At 43.1% G+C, this 24,247-nt stretch overlaps 1 protein-coding gene across 1 annotated transcript in view; it reads right to left on the bottom strand.

Moving 5' to 3' along the window:
- ESR1 (estrogen receptor 1) overlaps positions 1 to 23,934 on the bottom strand; it is a 190,577-nt gene extending 166,643 nt beyond the window's left edge. The window contains exons 1-2 of the mRNA XM_007060337.4: positions 23,667 to 23,934; positions 21,444 to 21,948 (exon numbers count right to left, since the gene is read on the bottom strand). Of these exons, the coding sequence (XP_007060399.2) occupies positions 21,444 to 21,948; positions 23,667 to 23,682 (521 nt within the window). The 5' untranslated portion in view covers positions 23,683 to 23,934. The remainder of the gene's footprint in view (positions 1 to 21,443; positions 21,949 to 23,666) is intronic.
- Positions 23,935 to 24,247: the final 313 nt, after the last annotated feature.

Genomic DNA, 24,247 nt, shown 5'->3' with positions numbered 1-24,247 from the left:
TTGGAGGTAGGCCAAACCTGTCAGTCAGAGGCAGGGACTTATGGCTCCACCTGAGAAACCATCAGTTGAGATACTTCCATGGCCTAGGAAAAACTAAGTATTCTATATCAGTAAGGAAAATTAAATATTGACTAAATTGAACAATCCTCTGCAGAGCAAGGAATTCAGTGAACAACAGGCTTTGAGTGCCAATTAATAATTCTGTATCTTTTCCCAATTAACACCTTGTTCAGGGTGGGTTGGATCTGTAGACCTCACTACTTGAAGAAAGGAAATTGTCAGGTAAGACTCAGATAAATTTTCCTATTCTTACTTGTAATGAGATCCACAGATCCATGACACTGGGATTTTTATAGCAGTGGCCACTCAACAGGAGGGAACTCCATACAGTTATGTACAGATGTGAAAGGGGATAACCCTTTCCTCATAGTCATTGTGATGCTACAGCAAGGAGCACCTGTCTACTGAAGGCAGCATAGGATGATGCCTGATATCCAGTTTGTAGAAATTTGAAAGTGGCATGAACAGATGACAAGGTTGCTGATTTACAGATTTTCTGGTATGAGGCCTGCAATCTTTTGCCCATGAGGCTGCCCTGGCTCTCAGGGAGTGAACTCTGGTATTGGAAGATGGAGCTATGCTTTCTGACTTCTAAGATACAGTATCTCATCCACCTGGAAATGGAAGATTTTGAAACCTTCTTTCCCTTTCATACTGGTAATAAAACACAATTTGTCAAGCATTTGTCCTTCTGATGTCAGTATGAAGAAGGGTTGGTTCTGAGTACCTGTTAACCTTATGGAATGTGCAGCACTGAAGCTGTAGCAAAAGGGCTTCTAGCTCAAATACACTGCCAATAGCCACGATTGTCATGAAAAAAGCCATTTTAATTATTAGAAAGTAATGAGACACCTTTGTGGGTGGTTCAAATGGAGGGCCTGTAATGACAAGGAGAAGCAGCATGTCAGGATGATGTAGAAGAGATGCTGGCATAGAAAAATGCTGGACATGTAGGTAAGATGAAATTCACTACTTTGTCTAAGCATCCTTAGTACAGCAAAGCAGCAACTTGACCTTTTAGAGTCTTAACTGCCAGGCCTAACCCGAGTTCATTTTGAAGAAATTTGAGAATCTGTGGTACTGAAGCAGATTGAAAGGGTGTAGGGGCGAGACCCCTGTCCTGGCACAAATTGTTAAAGCTCAACCAGGCCCTTGAATACGCTAAGATAATAGATTTATCTCTGGAAGCTAAAATTGTGGATATTAGCTCTCTGAATAACCTCTTTGGCTTAAGAGGCTTTGTTCAAAAACAAGGCAGTTAGGCTCAAACTGTCTGGATCTTGATGCATGATCGGCTTTTGTAATATCATATCCCTTCTCAATGGAAAGTAGATGTGGAGGTCTTTGTACCCTGTCAAGGACATCAGAGAATCAAGGCCTCCTTGATTAGAATGGGAATACCGAAATTACCAGTGCTGCTTCTCTCCTGATCTGTTCTTCTGCAATATTCTTGTGAGGAGAGGAAAAGGGATAGAAGGTATATAAGAGTCTCTTTTGGCCATCCTTGCAACAAGACACCTGTTGCTGTGGCTCTGTGATCCCACTGACAAGACAACAACACTGAAACCTTTTGATTCAGGTGGGAGGCCAACAGATCTATCACAGAGAGACTACATTTTTTACCAGGAGATGAAACACTTCTAGGCATAGTTCCCATTCTGGATGACCTAACTTTTGCTCGCTGAGCCAGTTGGCTGTAACATTCAATTTTGTCTTGGATGTAAATGGAGCAAATTGACTGCAGATTCTCTGTTGATCAAGTCATCAGGAGGTGAGCCTCTCTTTGAAGGACTGTCGACCTTGTCCTCTTTGTCTATTGATGTATGATATCACTGAGGTGCTGTCTGTCATGATTAGCACTTGAGGTAAGTCCAGATATGGAAGCAGAGTCTTAAGAGCATATTGGGGAGGGGGAGTAGAGGCTGAACCCCACCCCCTGCTCAGAGGTCTCGACAGTTTATGCTGTGCTTTCTCTCGTGTTTGGACCGGATTCCTTGGATGGTCCTTGACCCCATGTGAATGACCCAAGAATCCTCCTGGGATTACACACCTTCACTTATCACACAGATAAGAGATAAGAGATAAAGGGAAGCTCTGTGATGGCCTCATGAGCACTGGCCCATTAAGAATATCCACATGGGAGACCACTAATCCCAGAAGAGAGAGATACATGTGAAGGGTACTCCCCTTGAAAGGTTGAATGTTTTGATAAGATTTCTCCACATCTCTATCTTTTCTGCAGTAAGCAACTTTGCAGAGGTCACTAATTGATTCTCACAAAACTGTGGCTCTGCAGCATCCTTAGTGTTTTGGTGATACATTCTATGAGGCCCAGATAAGGAGGTCACCCAGGAAGTAGAAGACCCCCTTCCTTTCTTACAGCTGATATTGACAATATTTTCGTAAACACTTGCAGTGCTGTTCCTAAGCCAGTGTTTCTCAAATGTGGCCACCGTGGCCATTGAAGGGTTTTCCTATGGCCACGATAGCCTCCCCTCAGAAGAGATGGGGGAGGGGACAAAGCAGTGCCCCCCTCTGCTCCGGGGGAGGGCTTCAGCCCCCATCCCCTGATTCAGCCGGACGTTCTGGGGGCAGGCTTGAGCCTCCCCTGCTTCAGCCACAGTGTTCCGGGGATGGGGTTCAGCCTCTACTCCCCCTCCCCAGCTTCAGCCGTGGGGCTCCAGAGGTGGTCTTAACTCCCCTCCCCACTCCTGGCTTCAGCCACAGGGCTCTGGCAGTGGGTTCTGGTCTTCAGCCTCTCAGGGTGGCAGGGCTCCAGGCTTCAGCACACACACACCCTGACTCCAGCCATGGTGCTCTGGCTCTGGGCTTGAGCTCGGGGCAGCGGGGCTTCAGGAGGGCCGGCCTTTCTGGGCACTGTGGTCAAGAGGCAAGGAGCAGGGTGAGACTAGGGTGTGAGGTCACAAAAGGGAGCTTGGGGCAATGTGGGGGAAGCAGTGGGACCAGGGGATGGATCAGGGCTGGATTTACACCTTATGCACCCCTATGCACAGTATCTTCAGCGCCGCTTACAGCTGACCTTTGTGTTTTCCTTAAAAAATTAAACAAAAAGAAATATAAACAATAATCTAAATATTTATTCAATACAATAACAAAAATACATGTAATTAAAACAATCACATAGGTTGCAGGTAGGACCAAGCTGAAAGTGAAACTTATTTTGTAATGTTATCAAATCCATGCTGGCTGCAATATACTATGGTAAATATAGCAATAGCATTTGCATACACGCATGACTAGAGCCACAAGCACAGATGCAGACTGGTAAGTAAGTCTATACACTCATATACACGAGCGTCTAAAGACGGTGACGACGTTGGCCAATCACAAACAAGCAAAACCGGTACCATGAGCAGAGTTGCCACAGTTTCCCATGTAATATCATCATTGGGTTGTTTATAATTTTTTTAATAAGCTCACGATAACCATTTTTAACCGCATATGTATTAACTTTTTAACTTTTAACCCACCTTTAACTTTTAGGCACCCCTAGGCACATGCCTACTGTGCCTAATTGGAAATCCAGCCCCGGGGTGATGGGGAGCCTGGGGGCAGTGGAGGGACGGGGGAGGCAGCAGGGGCAAGAGGCGATGGTTGAGGGAGGCAGCTGTGGCCAGGGGCACCAAAATACAACTGTATATTATATTCATTATTGAGTCTGCAAAAAAAAACCCTACATAAATAAATTATAGTGTTCTGCGCATGTATATGTATGTATTTATTTGTTTTTCCTAAAGTTAATTAAGTATTTTAGGAAAATTTGTCACAGCGGCCACCAAAACTTTTGTTATGAAAAGCTCAAAGGGCAAGGACCTGCACTGGTAATGTGCTTCAAGAGCAAAACTTTAAGAAGCATCTGTGGGACTGTCAAATTGAGATACGGAGATTGGCATCATTCAAATGTCATGCCCTCTATTGGTGGTGGCTAGTGTGGATTTAAACGTCTCCACTGTGAATTTTTTTTTGTTTGATTTTTTATGGATTTGTTGATATAGTTGAAGTCAAGAAGTGCTCTGTAGTGTTCTGCCTTTTTTTTTTTTTTTAAAGTAAGAATGATATGGAGTAAGGCTTTTTCTCCTCTGAAGAGGAGGGACAGGTTCAATTGCTCCCATTATGGTCTCTGGTCAGCTCTACTCAGAACTTTGAAAATAAGACCTTTTATTCTGGTGCTCAGATATGAATTTAGGAGCCTAACATTAGGTGCCCAAGTTTGACAACTATGCCTATTTTATGTTTATGCATAAACAGACAAATTTATAAATGTTACATATATGAACTTATCTACCCACAGAGACCATATATTCCCAGACGAGAAACTTTAGTTAAGTTAGAGTTCAGATATTGTCATTGAAACACTTTAATAGGAGGTTACTTTAAAAAAAAGGGGAATACTATCAATTCAGAAAATTCAAAGTTATGTTTCTGAGACAAATCTTAACTCTGCTCTTGAACCTAACCCATTCCCCATTTATAGATCAGAGACACTCACTAGTAACTGTGTGATAACTGCAGCAAATCCAGAACACTTATCTTGTTGCATTTATGAATTACAAACAGTTTAGTCTTTTTTGTAATGGATAAAGAAGACCTTAATCTGGATAGGGTACCCCTTAATCTGGATGTGTTTAATAAGGAAATCCATTTCAACAGGACTATTCCTATAAAACATATTTAAGACCAGGCATACTTAATAGAAATTACTCTTTTTTAATAGGATACTAATTCAGTTTAATATGGACATCAGTGGTGGATTAATGCACAGGCCCATGGGGCCCATGGCCAGGGGCCAGGCCCAATTTGGGTGCCCCCACAGGAGTACTGGAGAAGTGGTAGGGTTGCCAACTTTCTAATCGCACAAAACTGAACAACCCCAGCTCCACCCTCTGCCCCACAGCCCCACCCATGCCTCATCCCTTCTCCGAGGCCCCACCCCCACTCACTCCATCTCCCCTCCCTCTATCACTCACTCTTCCCCACCCTCACTGACTTTCACCAGGCTGGGGCAGGGGAATGGGGTGCAGGAGGGGGTTAGGGCTCCAGCTGGGGATGCGGGCTCTGGGGTGGGGCCAGGGATGAGAGATTTGGGGGCAGGAGGGGGCTCCACGCTGGGGCTGAGGGGTTCGAAATGCGGAAAGGGGCCAAGGGCTGGGGCATGGGGTTGGGGTGTGGGAGGGGGTGCAGATTCCAGCTGGGGGTATGGGCTCTGGCGTGGGGCCAGTGATGAGAAGTTTGAGTGCAGGAGGTGGCTGAGGACTGGGGCAGGGGATTGGGGTGCAGGGGGGTGACAGGTCTGGGAGGGAGTTTGGGTGTGAGGGGAGTCCCATCTGGGGCAAGGGGTTGGGATGCAGGAGGGAGTTTGGGGTGTAGACTCTGGCCAGGCAGCACTTACCTCAGGTGACGCCCAGAAGCAACCAGCATGTCTGGCTCCCAGCCAATGGGAGCTGCAGAGCTGGCACTTGGGGCAGGGACAGCATGCAGAGCCCCCTGGTCACCCCTGTACATAGGGGCCGGACATGCCAGCCGCTTCCAGGAGCTGCGCTGAGTCAGGACAGGCAGGGAGCCTGCCTTAGCCCCACTGCGCTGCCGACCGGACTTTTAGCAGCCCGGTCACCAGTGCTGAACGGAGTCGCCAGTGTCCCTTTTCAACTGAGCGCGCCAGTCAAAAACCAGATGCCTGGCAACCCTAAGAAGTGGGGGGGCCATCAGCGCTGGAAACTGCTACTCCTCTCACCCTCGGACCCTGCCCCTGCTCTTCCTTTTTCCCCCAAACCATCCCCCCCCCCCAACAAAGCAGGAAGCCAGAGTCAGACCATGGTAAGAGCCACCCAGAGACCCTGGGCTGCTGTGGGGAGCCCCGGACCCTCCACTGGCCCTGGACGGGGGGACGAGAGGCCTAAGAGAAGTCCCTGGCCAGTGTCCCTACTCCCCAGTGAATGCTGCCCAGGGCAGATGGAGGGTCCGGGGCTCCCCATAGCAGCCTGGGCTCCCTGTGCAGCTCTTACCACTGCCTGGCTCTGGCTGTCAGCCTCGCTGCGGGGGGAGCCTCAGGGGGAAAAGGAGGAGCAAGGGGTGGGGCCCTGTACTGAAGTGGGGCTAAGGCTCACCTCAGCCCCCACCGGGAAAAGTCAGTGTTACTAGCTGGGGCTGTGCTTCGTGGCGAGGAGCTGATTAGCTCCCCCCACCACAAAGTGCAACCCCTGCCACTGCCGCTCCACACCTGCCAGAGACTATTACACCTATTAAAAAGTGGGGGGGCTGGACCCCCATTTCTGGTGCCCCTGAGGCCCCAGGATGTGGGGGGTCCAAATGTTCTTTGTGCCCAGGCCCCAATAAATCTTAAACCGCCTCTGATGGACACCTTAATCTGATGTAATAATACTCTGGTCTTGTGTGTGCCTCAGGCTCATTCTGGATCTATCTGTCTGCCTTATATCCAGTTTTCAATCCCTCTGTAGCTGCTGAAGTGTATAAATTGATTCACTGCTGCACTAGCCTGGCTGTTAGCTTACTCCTTCCATGCCAACTACCCACGTTATGAGCACTGAATAGACTGCAAGCTAAATCCCTAATCCAATGCAGACAGTGTCTGTTCCAAAAAGAAAAGGAGTACTTGTGGCACCTTAGAGACTAACCAATTTACTTGAGCATAAATAAAATTGGTTAGTCTCTAAGGTGCCACAAGTATTCCTTTTTTTTTTTTTTGCGAATACAGACTAACACGGCTGTTACTCTGAAAAGTGTCTCTTCCCTATCCTGTAACACCAGGGGCTCTGCAGCTCTTCAGCTAGCAGCAGTACGACTGAAAAGGTTTCTTAGAAACATTTACAAATATAATATGCATACATTTCATAAAGCTAATGTGCTTAATTTTGTCGTCTTCTATTTTTTATGTTTAAAATTAACGTGAACAGATGTAAAAGCAGAAAGACAAAAACATGTACATAAACAAAGCTACAAACAACCTAAAAAATGAGTAGCCTTGATTCAAATGTGTGCTCACTACACAGGTTGAGGAGACTGTGTACTAATCAGTGGTCCTCAATGTACCCACATGTTTACCAGTTATAGAAACACCTGTTATAAACATTTTCTGCTGATCCCATGTAGTGATTCACAATACTATTCAATATGAACCTCCTTCCGTATTTCTTATCCCTGAACTGTGCTTTCAGTGGCTGCAGTGTAAATACAGTACTGATACAGGTTCCACACTGACCAAGTACTTACACTGCCTGCAAGGTAGACCTGTTCCTTGCTATGTTTCTTTTATCTCCCAAGTTAGTTCATTGAAAGTAGAGAAACAAACATTTCAGTATCACTCATACTTAAGGGCGTCCATTGTCCCTAACCTGAACCTGGAATGTCCAAAATGTTCAGACACTTGGGGCTGAAACTAAACCCTGGAATTTTCAAATGACATCGGGGCTTTGGGGAACAGCTCTCTGTAAAGTGTGGCCCTGGTTCTCCTTTTCAATCTACCCCTTCATGCTGTTCCATTATTATAAAGGAAGTGGCTAGCTGGCAGAGACAGCCCACAGGGAATAACCTTAGGGCAGGGGGCCTTCTCCTGTTAGTGCAGAGCCTGCTGAAGTGTTCTGTGCCAGTTCCTGGAACAGCAGCACACAGGGGCAAAGCCAAAGCACTGTGCACTTCAATTATTCTGTGCTGCTGAGCCACCTAAATATGCCTCCAGGAAGCAGCTACAAATCAGAACAGTCCAAGAACTGCCTTTACTTTTGTAGGAGACAAGCAGGTTCCCTGCCAAGTGCAAAATTCAGGAGCTACCTTTGTCCCACTCCATCCTCTTCTGGGTTGTGCCTCTGTTTAGCATCTTCTCAGAGGCTCCCCTCAGAATCTTTCCCAGCCTGTTTGCTACAGCACTTCCTCAGGTGTTATAAATCTCCAAAGTGAGCTGCATTTGCTGACAATAATGTGAGTAAGGCAGAGGAGGAAGCAGGATACATTATGAGGCAGGATCACAAATCAAAACAAATTGAAATGATTAATATTTAGTGCTGACATTTAATCACATATAAAAGAAGAACTGGGACTGACAGCAGCTAGCCAGCTAGTGATTTTATAGTTCTTATAGTGTATTTTAAAAAAAAGCAGCCTCATTCAGATTATTTTCTTAAATGCTTTGGTAAAAGCAGCGTGTGTGCACACTGCAGTGATGTTGCAAGTGCCCCAGTGTGTTATGTTTTACTTTTTGTTGGTAAAAGAATTAATTTTGATTTCCTTAATGTCACTTTGTTTTTTCTTATTTATTATCAATAAAATCATTAATTAATTAATTAAATGGCGAAACCTATCAGTAACGCAGAGTTGAGGCTGCCCAGTGATAGTTAATGCCCTTCCAGAATGTCGAGTTCAGCAAAACTCAAACTTCTGAAAGCCAGGAAATACAGAGTTAAGGCAAACGCCCACCCAACCTTCACTCTGCCCTCTTGCGCGATGCCCCAAAATACCCATAACACTGTCCGCCTTGTCAATGTAATTAATGCAGTGTAATTGTAGCCATGTCAATCCCAGGATATTAGAGAGACAAGGTGGGTGAGGTAATATCTTTTATTGGACCAACTTCTCTTGGTGAAAGAGACAAGCTTTCGAGCCACACAGAATTGGCTCCAAAGCTTGTCTCTCTCACCAACAGAAGTTAGTCCAGTGAAATATATTACCTCACCCATGTTGTCACTGTAAAAGACAGGCACTAGCTGCACTTGCCCTGAGCTCAAACACTGAGCCTACTTCCCCGACAAAATACCACACCTGTCTGATTTAACAACCATTTCCTATCCTTATGCAATCCTTTCACACTTGCACACAGGATACCACCTAAACCACACATCCCAAATCACATGTGGAGCGGGTGAGGTAGACCCCCCCAAGAAAGGCATGAGGCACACCAAATTTCAAGGCAATCTGAGTAACTGTGCGGATTTTAGAGCACTAAGAAGAATAATCCTTTACACAGAAAGGGTTTCTCAACCTTAACTATAGTGGAGCTAGTGCTCCACTATAATATTATTATGAGACATCTAATTCTTAAGAATAAACTTTCAGAGTCTCATTAACACACAGTATGCAACATTCTTCACCTGAGCTGGGGCATGAAGGAAATTGGGAAGAGTGGCTCAAAGAATGCATGTCAGAAGAAGGAAACAAGGGGAGCCTAGGAGATGGTATATTGACTGTGTTCTTGTGCAGTGGTCCCTCATCTCCCTACAAAGTAACCATATACAACTTAATTAAACCTGAACATATATATTTGAATACATATTGAACTTTACCTAAAACTAGCATTCAAAGCTTTTCCCATTGATTTCTAGGACCAGTCTCACTGAATTCGCAAGCTATTCTATATTTTTTCCTCATTATTCAACCTGTGGCCTCATGCCTTATTTTCTGCACACTTTTCAAACCCTGCTCTGAAGACAGAATTATGAATTTCCTGCTGGACTTTTCCATGGTGTGCACCATTGTAGTGTCTTAAGTGTTTCACAAACATTTATAAATTTATTCTCACGACATCCCTGTGAAGTTAGAGGGTATTGTTATTCTTGTTTTACAGATGGTGAACTGAGGCACAAACAGTTAAGGTAAAAAAATGAATTTGAATTTCGGGTTCCCAATTTGATGCTTAGAACCTGATTTTCAGAGTATTTAGTAGCATATAGAACTATATATATGTTAAAAGCACAGCTCCCATTGACTCTATTTGCAACAGTGAGTGCTCAGAACTTCTGCAAATCAGACACTGTCTCAAGCTGCACACAAAGAACATGAGGAACACACACTTAGTGACCGCCTGTGAAAAGTCTGATTTACGTGATTTGCTCATCATCACCTAGGAACTTTGCAGCTGATACTGGGTTAGAATCAAATTCTCCAGAACTGTACTCAATTGCCTTAACCATCAGACCATCTTTTCTCTTTCTGCAATCCTCTACCTTTTTCACTGCACACGTTCCAACTTTCGCAATAAATAACATAGAGGTCATACAGATAACAGCCTTATTCACTATACAAGCCTGATTGATCTGCAGAGCATAGTCCATCCTGTGCACTGAATGATGTAGGGATTCTGTGGAAAAAATAATATGTGATCATGTAATTAAAGTCAGTACAATATGGATAAGGCTAAGATTTTGTCACGGATATTTTTAGTAAAAGTCAGGGACAGGTCATGGGCAATAAAGAAAAATTCACAGAAGCCTGTGACCTGTCCCTGACTTTTACTAAAAATATCCATGACAAAATGGGGAGCTGCTGGGGCCTGGCTGGGGGAGCTCCAGGGGCCCCTATTACCTGTGGGGGCTCGGAACTCCAGGGTCCCCATCCCCCGCAGCTAGGAGCTGTGGGGTCCCCTGCCGCCCATGGCAGCTGGGAGCTGTGGGGGCCCCCTGCCACCCACGGCGGCTTGGAGCTCCGTGGGTCCCCGCTGCCTTGGGTGGCCAGGGTATCCACAGCTCCAGGCCGCTGGCAGGATCTTACAGCTCCCAGCTGCCTGCAGGCTGAAGTCACAGAGGTCTTTGGAAGTCACGGATTCCGTGACTTCCGCAACCTCTGTGACAAAATCATAGCCTTAAATATGGATATCACAAGGGGGCCAAATTACGGTTGCATGGGCAACCTTAAGTCAGACATTTTCTAATTTTTGTAAACTTTGCAATCTTAACATTCTATTAATTGTGTATATTTGCCTAGGGTTCTTTTTTTAAAAGTAATTGAAAAACAGAAATTCTACACATGGAATCATATTGACAGCTAAATGGGACATCAGATCCACTGCACAGACTTCTGCCACTTGGGCTAATGAAATAACTGATAACACTAGTAGGTCATCATCCTCCATGTAGGACCAACACTAAAGGGAGATAAAACATACACTTTGCCAATCGGTTTCACAGATATTTGGTGACAGCAGAAGAATGGTGAGACTCACTCAGGAATCTTGGTTTCCATTCCAGGCTCTGGAAGAGAATGTACTCTAATGGGCACAGACCCAATAGTACCCCTGTTCCCCCCAAACCTGACTCCTGTACTCTCTAGCCTGAACCTGTCCCGAGTTCTGTCTCTTTCTCCCCTCAGCTACTCATCCCAGTGCCCTTGCTCACCCAGTCCAGGTCTCGTTCTCCACACTCCCTGTCAAAGTCCCAGACTCCTTCCTGGGCTCCGTATCCCAGTCTCCTTGCCCAGTCAGACCCAGTCTCCCTCCCGCTCCTCATCCAATCTTAGTCTTTCCACCCATCCACCCCACACACCAGCTCCTAGCTCTCAGTCACCTTACCCAGTCATTCACAGTCTCCTCACCTGATCTCCTATTCCCAGTTTCCACACCAACCCAATCAGAGTCTCCCTTCCCTCGCCCCCCACACTCCTTGTACCAATCTACTCTCTCTCTGTGCCCCCCACCCAGTCCACCTCTTGACTCATCTGTATTGAGTCAGGCTGCTTCTTCCATGCTGGCTGGGCCAGGAGGAGGGTCTTAAGAATACAAGAGAGACGGTCTTCCAAATATCAGTTTCTGTGGCCTGATACCACAGTGACCGGCATCAGGCAGGAGTAGTAATTGCAGTGAAAGTTCTGCACAGCCCCAGCTGCCCTGGGATGGCACGTGCTCAGTCGCTCTGTTGGGGTGATGCATACACAGTCCAGTCAGCATATAGGAGCTACGAGGTGATGCAGCATGCTCCGTGCAGATGAAATCTTCAGAGAATCTAACTGGCAAACTCTAACAAATGTCTACTGAGTATGTTCAAACTGAGATTTTTAAAAGGCTTAAAACTTGGCCAAATTTGGGCAGGATTTCCTGGGAAAAGCAAAAAAGCACGTCTCTGACACCAGGGTGACCTCCCACTGCCAAACTGTTCTACGGCATGGAGGCACGAGAGCGTCTCAATTAAAAAAAGAAAACAAAAACCAAACAAGACCATTTTAACACAGGCAAAATAGGGTATTTTCCCCTCATTCTCAAAAACAGCTGAACCATTTTGGCTGAAACTTTAAAAAAGAAAAAAATCAGCTTGAGGCAGACACCTGGCACAGAAAATTTCAGCCTGAACAGTTGAAGTTTGACAAAATTATAAGCAACTGAAAACAGGGTCTTAAAATCAGAAGCATAGGGCAACTTTCAATATAGGCAGCATTAGCAATTCACTGTGTCCATAAAACCAGTGAAATTTGCCTCCAAGACATTTGTGAAAAATTCTCTTTGTAGTATTCTCTGATGTGTTTCCTATTTTTTCATCTTGTTTGTTATATTTGTGACTTGGACCAGCAAGAAACAGCACTCAGCCACCCACTCTAAGCAACATTTGGCTTCCTTGACTAGCGTTGTGTGTGCCTCATGCACACACCTATACCTATTCCAAATGTACTGATATCTCAGATGCTTATCATGAAGAACATTCAGTTACATAACTTTATGTTGCATTTGCTTTTATCTGGCTTTTTATCACGCCACCTTTTTCCATTAACCATGTCTGAATCATCCTCTCAGATTTTGAAGATTCAGCTGAATTTGGCATGCATATCCCTACTGTTTCAGAGTAACAGCCGTGTTAGTCTGTATTCGCAAAAAGAAAAGGAGTACTTGTGGCACCTTAGAGACTAACCAATTTATTTGAGCATAAGCTTTCGTGAGCTACAGCTCACTTCATCGGATGCAGTGAGCTGTAGCTCACGAAAGCTTATGCTCAAATAAATTGGTTAGTCTCTAAGGTGCCACAAGTACTCCTTTTCTTTTATCCCTACTGTTGATATAAATGAGGACAGAAGCCACAAAAAATTGGGACAAAAGTTCTCATAGGGGATGAAACAAAGAAAGAAATATTTCTCTATCTGTACATTTTAAATTTAAAATAATCCACACTAAGCAGTCTATTTCCAGGTAATAAGAGAGCTACAGGAACTTACACATTAGTGGCATGCACATTTTTTCTTGCTTATAGTAATCATTTTTGCTTATGAAGGGGTGCTATTCCACTTTGGCTATGTCTATATTGCGAGCTAGGGATGTGATTCCCTGCTCTTGTCCAGATACTCAGAGTAGCTCGATGAGAGGTAGTGCAAATAGAAATAGTACCGTAGTTGGGGGAGCATGAGAAGCAGCAGCAGAGGCACGGCTGTGCTGTGCCAAGGCCATACCCACGGTTTTCAGGCAGGTTTGTACTCAGCACAGCTCAGTTATGCCTCCACTGCTGCTACCTAGTTCATAGTGTAGACAAATCCTATATAAAGGAAGTAAATAGGTAGAGCTGGCTTTCAGGGTATTAGCTACTCAAATTATGACTGGAGTAGGCACGTCTGCTCCAGGCACACCTAGTTCTTTGCAACTACTACTGTAATTTTAAGGGAATACTGCTGATACAAAGGATTCTGTGGCACATGGTTTGAAACAGGGCTCTGACAATTGGGTTCAAAGTGTAACCAAAACATAAACATTGGTCACGTATTTTAATTTATTTTTCTTTGGACATCAGGAGCTCGAATCATGAAGAGACTTGAGTGTCGTAGCACCTAACTTTTAGGCTCCTTGATGCCCAGGTGGAATTCACAATCCTGAGTTAGGAGACCACACTCCCTGCACAATGCATGGAGAAAGTTAGACACCTAAGAATGGGATTCACAATAGCCAGCACACTTAGCCACCTAAGCTAGACAGTAGGAAATGCCAGAGAGAGGGGTGGGGCTTGGGAGACCTTGGGTCCTGAATAATATTGCTGCGTTCACTCCTGCTGCTACTGCCATTGCAACTTCCCACCCATTTTACTGTCAGATGCACCTGTTTCTAGTGCTGGGACCAAATCTTCTGCCACTCTATCTGCCTGCCACTTCTTAACTGAATTTGCCACGCTGTTGCACAGGGAATTATAGGACATCCACATCCCAGACCGTGCTCCAAAATCCTGTGGTGGCTGGAGCAAATCAACACTGAAGCAGTCAGCAATGAAAAAGGCAGCGTATTCAGGCTGAGCACAGGCACAGCTATGTCATACAGCACCTAATAAGTCAGGAAGAGCCTGGCCAGTTGCAAGGAAACCAGGGAAAATGGCAGGTTTTGCTAAAACCATCTGGAACACTAGGAACAACCTTTGACAAATTTACTTGCTACTTGCAAGTATGGCACGTTAAGTGACGTGTTGCTTACAAACACAAAAGGAATTTAACCTCAAATGGGGAGGGAACCTCTCCCAATAGAACTGAATGGAGTTATTCTAAATTTACGTGAGTAGAGCAGAATCAGGTGCAGTGTTTTTAAACTCAGTATAGTCTCCAGTAAACACATGCACATTCATACTTACTTGCTACTGATACTAACTGGACACCTAGCTGCTCTCCTACACTGCTGATGCCTTCTAACTCTTTCTCCAGTTCCTTTTCCTTTTCTGCAGATTTTCTTACTAGGAGAGGAAAATGCTGCCCGCCTTAACAAAAACATTTAATTTTCTCCTGTTGCTGTTAGGCTCCAATTGCTGATCAAAACTGCAACTGCACTATTTATTCACATTAAACTACATCATAAAACCATGGAACTTAAACACGTAACCCTTCTGCCAGGTGTTGTTGGCAGCAGAAGGGGTCAGGTTCAAATATCCAGGGGTTCCTCTTAAAACTAAATACTACCAGCTCCAGCCCCTTCCTGAAATCTTGGAAGAACTAAATACCTTCCCTGCATGCCTTTAATAGGCAATATTTCTCCTCTCACAAGCACTGAGTCTGTGTATAAAACAAAGAAAACTTTATTGGGGGAAAAGGAACTCAACATTATTTTTGGACAACACAACAATAAATCACTTGTATGTTTAAATGAATATTAGGTAAAACATCCAGCCCCTCAGCATCTTAGGGAGTAGCCCTTTGCCTCAGTTTGGTATGACAGTCCAAAAGACATATGTTGTTTTGACTCCTCACTTCTTCCTCTTCTCGTTCCATGCACCCTACCCACGGTTTGTGGTCAGTGGTTAGTAAAGTCTCACAGCCCAGGAATGCACTCAGGCAGGTCCATCTTCTGCCCCTAGGGAAAAGAGCTGTCTGGCTTCCATCGAGAGACACCTTGCGACTGCCCCTGTATCATCTCTTGCCATGCCACTGTCTCTATTGGTGATGCCATCTCTGTGCCATCACCTTTAACTGCCTCTGCATCATCTCTCCACCACATTTAGCCATGATGCGGTCTCTGCAGCATGATCTCTTGCCATGCTGCCACTTCTAGCTCTGATGCCATCTCTGTGACATCATCTCTGACCATGCCACTGCCTCTAATTCCAGTGTTGCCTTTGTGCCATCATCCGTTACTGTGGTTCTTCGAGATGCTGTAGTCAGTGTGGATTCCACTGTAGGTGCACGTGCACCCTATGTACACAAGATCAGATTTTTTTAAAATAGCAGGGGCTACACAAGTACCCTGTGCCTCCTCATGCTCCTGTGTAAGGGAACAAAGGGCATGGCAGCTGCGCTCATTCCCTCACATTTCAAAGCCTGTGTTAACTAAGAACTCTGAAAAGCTGGAATGGAGAGTGGTTGTGGGTTCTACATTGACTACAGCATCTCAACAAATCACAGTTATTGTAGGGTAAGTGACCATTCTTTTTTCTTTGAGTACTTATCACTGTGGATCCCTTGTAGGTTATTTCCTGGATCCCCTCAGGAAGGCAGGAATGAGAAGTATCAGCTGCCTCAGTGATTATAAAACTGCTCTCCTGAACATGACACCTGACTTAGCAGCTAACTCCAAGACGTCGTGTTTGATAACAGGTCAGTGGCTTACTCCATATCACCACCTAGCAGATCTCTGATACTGGCACATGTCTGAAGCAGGCATAAGAGTCAGCTGAGCTGCAATGAAATGAGGCACACTAGTCAGCTGGTAACAAAAGGAGATACATTCTGTAATCCATGGCAATATCTTTTGAAATGAGGGAGCCTGGCTTTTGAATGCCCAGCTATAGCCAGAAATCGATGAGTTGACAGTCTGAATAGTTTAGTCCTGTGCGTATTCCAAAGCAGAGTCCTGGATACATCTAGTTTGTGTAATTTCTTTTCTTTCTCAATGCTAAATATGGTTTCAGGAAGAATCCAAGTAAATTGATGGACTGCTTTATATGAAATTCTGAGACCATTTTGGGGATAAGTTTCTAGTAAGGTCTCGCACTGCCTTGTCCCCATGGAATGTTGAAGAGGAGGGTCAGCCAAAAGCGCCTGAGCTCACTCACTGTTCTGGCTGAAGTAACAGCTACTAGGCAGATCATCTTCAGAGCGAAGTGGTATAAGAAACATTCTGGGAGGCTCAAAACGAGACTTCACGAGTCTCAGGAGGACTGTATTGAGGTCCCAAGCAGGACTCAGTTCTCTGACTGGGGGATAAGTGTGTAGTAACCCTTTAAGGAACTTTGATACTGTGGGATAAGAGAAGACTAAGCATGATTGCACAGCTGACTGACGTGCTGACATCGATGCAAAGTGGATTTTAATAAAGCTGAGCAAAAGACCAACCTGCTAGAGGTTTAATAGGTAGTCAAGAATCTTCAGTCTTGAGGCTTGTATTATAGGCAGCTCAGAAAGACCTGAACCTATTGAGGACCTCTCTTTTTGAAAAGTGCATTTTTATGGTAGACATCTTCCTGCTTTTTATCAGGATTTCCTGGACCTGTAGGCAGCAGTCCCTATCTGTAGTCCTCAGGTGCACTAACTTCAGGTCTGGATGGAGCATTTGGTTGTGGTTCTGTGAGATCAGATCCAGTCTGTCTGGGAGCTGGATGAGACGCTGAATAGACATCTGCAGTAGATCTGGCAGCAAAGAACTGCCTCAGCCAACATGGAACTACCAGAATGATAGTGGTTTTGTCTTTTTTATCTTCGAAATCACCCTCAGAATCAGGGAAATTGGTAGAAAGGAGCATAGCAAGCCTCTGTTCCACTGATGGAGGAAGGCATCCAGTAGTGACCCTGTACTCAGGCTTCCTCTAGAGTAAAAGTTCTGACATTTTGTATTGTCCTTGGTGGCAAACAAGTCTAGTGTGGGAGATCCCCACTGATCAACTAGCTCTTCTGTGATGGATCTGTGCAAGGACTATTCATGGGTAGTCACTGATAGCCTGCTCAAAAAGCCTGCTAAATTATTGCTGACTCCTGGGAGACAAAGGGTCATTGGAGTTATCCTATTCTGATGGCACTAATTCCAGAGGTCAAAGACTTCCAGGCAAATGGGTGTGGATCACTCATCCCCTCCTTTCTTATTTATGTAGGGCATGGCTGTCATGAGGTTTTTGAAGATATGCACAATTGAGTTTTGGCGGCCCAGTAGGAATGTCATGTATGGCAGTCTTATGGTTCTGAGCTCTAGTTTATTTATGTGTAGCTCCATGTCGCTCGGGAACCACGGTTCCTGGATTTGTAAATGGCCCAAGTGAACTCCCCAGTCCGTCTATGATTAGTGTCTTTGTCAGGGAGTGGAATGAAAAGGGGACTCCTTTCTATATGTTTGAATTCTAACCGCCAGCCAGCTCTGCTATGATAGGATGGGATACTAAGATCTTCTTGTCTATTGGCTGTTTCACAGAAGGACAGACTTAAAGGGGCCACAGGTGAAGTCTGGCAAGCAGTAAGATAGCTCGGGGAGGGTTGTGTGTGCACCACCCTTTGTGGTCTTTCAGAGGAACACAAGGAGGCACAGGGCACATGAGCAGCCCCAGTGGGCACTGCTATTAAAAACAATCCAATCTTGAGTGCATGGGGCATAAGTGCACCTAGAGTGGGACCCACACTGACACATACTCAAAGAAGAACTAGTAGATAGAGATCTCTTAGGTACTTTTATGGCCCCCATCACCATAAAATCAGAGCACCTCACAATCCCTAATGGATTTATTCTCACAACACCCCTATAACATAGGGAAGCATGGGGCCATTCTTCCTCTATTGGCCATTTTTGCAAAATTGACAGGTATAGGAGGACTCTATAAACAGAACCAGTCCTGGTGTTCAGGACATAACATCAGCATTCCTATATTATGGATGCCTAATGCCAACTGTGAAATCAAAAGGAAACTTTCCACAGAAAAGAGTCAGCTACATGGATATTCCCTTATATAGAGCATACCACGCTATATTTAAAAAGAAAAGGAAACATTTTATCCTTGGATTTTGCATATACTGTGGTACTTTTAAAAATTCCGCTCCCTATATAAACATCCATAAGGTTTAGCCACTGAAGTGGTTCAAGCTAAAGAAAACAGCTTAGGCTAGTAGGGCCAACTCTCTTCTTCCAAATTCTGATACCCTGTGTAGGGATTTATGAACTCCAGCAGGATGGGGATCAATGTATCTTTGTCATTTTTTGGACCATTTTAGGAAAGTGTAAAGAATTAACATGATCACACTGATGGGAAATAGCCAAGAGACATTTTATAATAATTCACCCTTAATAAGATTTGGAGATATTACGCATCTGCAAAATTAAAAAGATACTTTATCCATATTAACCTATGCTCTAGGCTTGAGGCACCAAAAAGCATTCCGGCTCCATTTGAGAGAGAGAAAGACAAAGACTGTGTTAGTGATGCACAGATGCTTTTTCATAGAATGTTTCCTCTACTGTATTGACTGGACTTGGTCTTGTGTTTTGCTACTGACAAATAAGTGGCTCCATAATTGACTGGGTACTAGGTCCAGTCTGGTTTTGTGTGAGCTTGTGCTGAATTTGGAGCCAGCTCCCCAGCCAAACAGAGGACAGACAAGTGTTTATTTCTGACCCTTAGAAGGTGCAAGGCCAGTGGAGTAAACTTTTAGTTTTCTAATAGGGCAACAGAAAGGAATTAATCTGTTGCTGTCTCTGGGGATTTACAGGTGTTAAGTTAGCCACTGGAGGGCTCCTCTGGTGTTTTCTGAATGAGATAGAAACCTATTGCAAAGTACAGTGAAAATTTTTACAGCAAAATCAAATATAAAAACTGAGATCAGTTAAAGTCATTTTCTTAGTCGATAGCCAGGTACTCATACACACAAAATATAAATTACAATATTTTCATGAAAATACACAGTAATATTTGATAAATTAAGTACTGAAAATAGTGAAAAGACAATAAAACATGCAAAAATTCTAAGAAAATTAAAAGATTAACCACGGCTACTCTTCACCCATGATTTGAACATACTACCTTTGTACGATAAGAAAAGATAGTATCCAGTACTAGACATACAATATGTCATTAGCATGCAGTGAAATTCAGAGGAACTATTTCTCAGTGGAAATGTATTGAAAATCACAAGGAAAAATTAATTAAAAAATCAAATATAAGTGATACTGAATACATTCATAGGTCTATTTGTATACATGCAAAACGTCATGCTAATTAAATATAGTATAATTTGTATTTAACTTCTTCAATCAGAGCGTGAGGAGGAGGAAAATTTCTAACATTTTAGCCATGTGTTAAAGTGGGGCAGTGCATGGCAGAATACACCTCCATCTCCTACTTATTGTAAGTAATTATTAAATAGTTACTGCTCCAGCTGATTTGGCCTCAGAGAATGCAGCATTTGCATTCCTAAACCATAATGTTATTGTGATGCTCCATTGCAAATATTATGACTCTCCAACACAATCATACAACACTATTACACCAGAGGATTAAATGTTGCTCTCCTTACTCATCTAATCCCATTGAACTCAATGGGACTACTGAAATGAGTAAAGCAAACTGGGGGTATGTGGAATTTGTGCCCTCTACAGCCTTTTGGAAATGCCTGTGCTTTAACTCCTGATTTTATCTTTAAATAACTTCATAAATTGAGTACTATTAAAATTATTTTATTTGATGGGATATTTGTGATTTGGTCTGTGCCCAAAAGGAAAAAAGAGCTAAAGTTTAGTGTTTTCAGGGCAATATCCTACCAAGTACAGCCCTACAGAGATAGAAACAGCACTGCTTTCTCTAACTTAGTTCAAGTCACTACCATGGCTGTCAATGTGAGATAATCAGTACAGACCATCAATAGCAAGTTTATTGTAACCCCACTCTATGATTTTTTTAAAAGGTGCTGCTTCTGGTTCCATCTGTTATACAAATCCTTTTCAAAACTTCACTCTTCCTCTCTGATTTGTGGCCTGATTCTTACTCATACTGAGTATTATTTTACCCTGTGAACAATCCCCCTGAAGTAATTTACTATCCAATAGAGTTAGGATGCAAGAATCTAGCCCTAAATATTATAAGCAGTAATTATTCCTAAGCTGCAATTTGTTGCTCAGACCTCCCAGATAACTGAGACAGAGACATAGATTAAGGGGGGGAAATCGCCTTTAACATGACCCAGCACAATATCCTGCAAAATTTTGCTACCAAACATTACAATTTGGGAGAGACTGGATATAGGGGTGTTGCATTCCTGGTATTTTCCCAACAAAGGAAAAATATATTTTCATTTTGTCGTGGAGATTTATTTATTTATTTTGTGGGTGGGGTATTTTATTTTTAAATTAAGAATGAGGAAGGAGAGCTGATAAAAACCTTGGCATCTCTTAAAGATGTTTTATATATTCTCTGCCATCTAAAAATTCTCTGCAGCACATTCCACTACCTAATCCAAAAAAAGGACTGAAATGCATCTTCAACTGCAAAAATATGAATGCCAATACTCCCAAATAGAACATTTTATAGAAGTGTTCCACTAAGAAACACAAGAAGCTAAAGAGAAAAGAAAGTAAAAATACTCTGTCTTTTAATAAAACATGCTACTTTAGGGAAACAATATCTCCTTATCTCTCTCCAACCACAAATATGCATTTCAGGTATGAGGCATTTATTGCAGCTCCTAAAGGCTCTGTATGATTGAAGTGCTGTTTGTCAATAAGTCGACTATAACAGTTTTGCTAAGAAGGATACTGAGTTTCTGAACAGCTTCTTGTATAAGCCACCCATAGCATTGTATAGGCAGCCAAGAAAAGAGCCTTTTGCTACAGACTCAAACTATCACTTACACCGGCTCTGAACTTGACAAAGGTGGTGGAGAAATCCCTTCTAGTGTATTTCAGATTCTCATTTTTATTTCATGTATTTTTTCTTCCTGTTTTCCATTCTTTTGCAGATTATTATTCTAGACTTGTTTTTCCCAGGTCACATTTATGTTCATTATCAGACTTATTTTTCATGTACGTACACTTTCTAACATTTACAGCAACAATTACTCAACAGTCACAACAGCTATTTTGTTTACTCCACAGTATCATTTACAGTCTAATTATTCACTGGTGACTCAATTGATCACACTACATGGCCCTTTATACAGAGACAATTCTTTGGGCTTCTCTATATCCTGTTTAGCATATCCTGTTCAAATAAATCAAAGGTAGGATTTACCTGTAGAAGGTTGGAGGGCCAGCTTCTCTCATCCCAAAGCTGCTCTGATCATTTTCAAGGTAGTAGGGTACCTGTTGGTTGTGGTGATGGATGAAGGGTGAGAGCTGTGGAGCCGTTTGTAAGAATACCATGGGGCTTGGAGGGACATTGTTCAGGGAATGAAACCCTCCCAGGCTGCTGGACCCAAATGATTCAGAAACCGGGGCATAACTGAGGCTAGTAGAGCTGTACACCGGAGCGGCAGTGCCAAAGTCATAAGTGGTGCCTTCTGGGTAGTTAAAAACCCCTGTCTTGTTGCTCTCCACGTACATCTCACTGAGCGACCGATCCAGGGGAATCTTCAGCTGAGGTCTGCTCAAAGTCTCCAGTTCAGTGCCTTGAATCTGGTGCAGCAGGGCAACTCCAGAGTTTTTGGTATGAAGGGTCATGGTCATTGTTAATGGCAGCGAGCAATTGGCATATCTGTTTTTACTGTCAGCAGAGGGATCAACAGCTGATAGTCCACCTGAAAAAAGAGCAGAACCTTCTGTCAGCCTTGGCAAAACTCACGTTAAGGAAGCACCGCACAGGTATTCAGCTGGTCTCAGCAAGGAGGAGAATACAATCCAATGCAGCATGAGCAGTGAGAAAATGCTCTCTTTCTCTCTCTCTGTCTCTAACTTTTAAGTACTCCTCATCTGAGCTAATATGCATTACAAAGGTGCTGGCCATAGGCCAAGAACTCTTGCCTTGCACTGACATTGGTTTAAACATCTCTTCAGAAACAATTAGTTTTGGATTGATACCAAATAATTGTTCCACTAAACTTTACTCCTATTAGTTGTTTAATTTTTCACTTCATGGGGTCCTGCTGCTCTAGGGTGGCGAAGGGAAAACAGTGCTTATACGAAACTAGGAAGACTAGTCCAGTGGTCAGTCAGCTTACCGCTTTTTATGCCCCCGCCAGGCTCCAATCTATCTCTGTTTATCTCTACTTCTGTTTGATTCATTTTCATGTTTGCTAGAAATATGTAATGTGTACATTGTAATGACCCTGGGTAGGACTACGCTGTAACTGAGATATGGCAGAGCAGAGTGTGTGTGTGTGTGTGTGTGTGTGTGCAGCCAGCCAGTCAGTAAAACTGAATTTAACAGAAATCAGTGGAGGTACTCTATCTATGTAGGAGAAAAGTAATATTTAAATGTGCTAAATTATAATGATTCCTGGTATTTAGCTGAAGTGTAAAAAGTAACATGAAAAGACAGGAGAATCCTTTAGTTAAATTCTTCTGTACACTTCTGCCTGCTTCTTGTACAGCATGTAAAATGAGAGCAATATAAATTTAAATATGAAACAAGACATCTTTCAGACCATCATGTAAAACCAGTTAGACAAAAGTCAGACAGACAAAATTCATGTTAATTACTTGAAATATGAACTGAATATTAATAAATCCAGCAGGAGGATGTTCTTCCTCCTTGTCCATTGACAAATACCTAATCCAAAGGGACCAACTTTAAAATAAATCAAAATGTTCCCCTTAAAACTATATTTAAAACTCAGCAAGAGAAAACAGAATTGTAGAGGAAAGGTGTGGCAAGCAAGTTTCATCTTGCAACTTATTCCCATATTATTTGAATTTTGCAGAAGCTACTTGTCTTGCATCAGCCTAATGAAAAACTCTGAAAATTGTTTTAAGTTCTATAGCAATGCTATAATGGTCTACAGTTCATCTGGCGTAGTAGGTTAGTGCCAACCCCCAACAGACGCATACAAAGCTCTAGATAACATGATTTAGTGATTAATGTAAATCCAAGCCATACTAAAATAATTCTACATTCATTCAGCCCAGCATTTGAAAATTCTGATCATCAAGTGAGATGGGGGTTTAAAAAGAAAGCACTGGAAATTTATTTTTATGTCTTCAACTTAAAATAGTTTCAAAACAACTTCACTATAAATTGTTTAATTCTATAGACAATACTTGAATCATAATATTCCATTTTTAGAGCTTTTGCTAAAAAAGCCAATGCTTAATCTGCACTTGCAAGATTTCACTGAAGTTGATTTCACTGAAGTAAATACATTTGAATCCCGGCACACATACAGAGACAGCAGCATACGTTTAAATATATATGTACTTGATAGATTCCTCCCACCCTTCCCTTCCAGCTCAAATGTCAGGTTATAGACTTTGATCAAAGAGATAACAGTGTTTAAATAAGGCTGAACTATACAAGTACCTGGTAAGAAAAACATCAGACAATCATACCCAGCAGAACAGCGAGAGTCTTCCAGGAGATATTCTAAAAATATGCCGAAGTGTGTAAATGCATGTGTATTAGAGGGAGTGAGAGAGAGAAAGTGCGTGTGTACGTGTGTGTGTATTTACAAGGGCTCGTGAAGCAGCAGGCAAACACAGCTCTCAACATCTTCCTGAACAGAAGAGCCAGTAGCTCTGTGCCACAGGCTATAACGAAGGGCAATTAGAAGTTTAAGGTAGGCTACTGCCTACAGAGTCACTTGGTGCATCTCTAATATTTAAAACACAATACTGTCTAACATACTGTGGTATTATATTGCATAATCTGAGAAACAATGTGACAGTATCCCAGAGGAAGAGTAGCATTTATTTTTACAACATGCTGCAAGAGGGACTCTAAGGCTTTATTTGAAATGTTGTGAGATCTATTGTATCATTATGTAATAATATATACTACATTATAATACATATATAGAAGAGAGCAGATTTAAGGTTAAGCACACAAACTTAACTTTACCACACCACTTCCTGACTTTTAAGTATTTCACTTTGCAACCTAAA

The sequence above is a fragment of the Chelonia mydas genome, chromosome 3 (genome assembly GCF_015237465.2).
Source record: "Chelonia mydas isolate rCheMyd1 chromosome 3, rCheMyd1.pri.v2, whole genome shotgun sequence".
Taxonomy (NCBI): Eukaryota; Metazoa; Chordata; order Testudines; family Cheloniidae; genus Chelonia; species Chelonia mydas.
The sequence above is the reverse complement of the archived record's forward strand: the minus strand, read 5'-3'. Positions and strand labels throughout refer to the sequence as shown.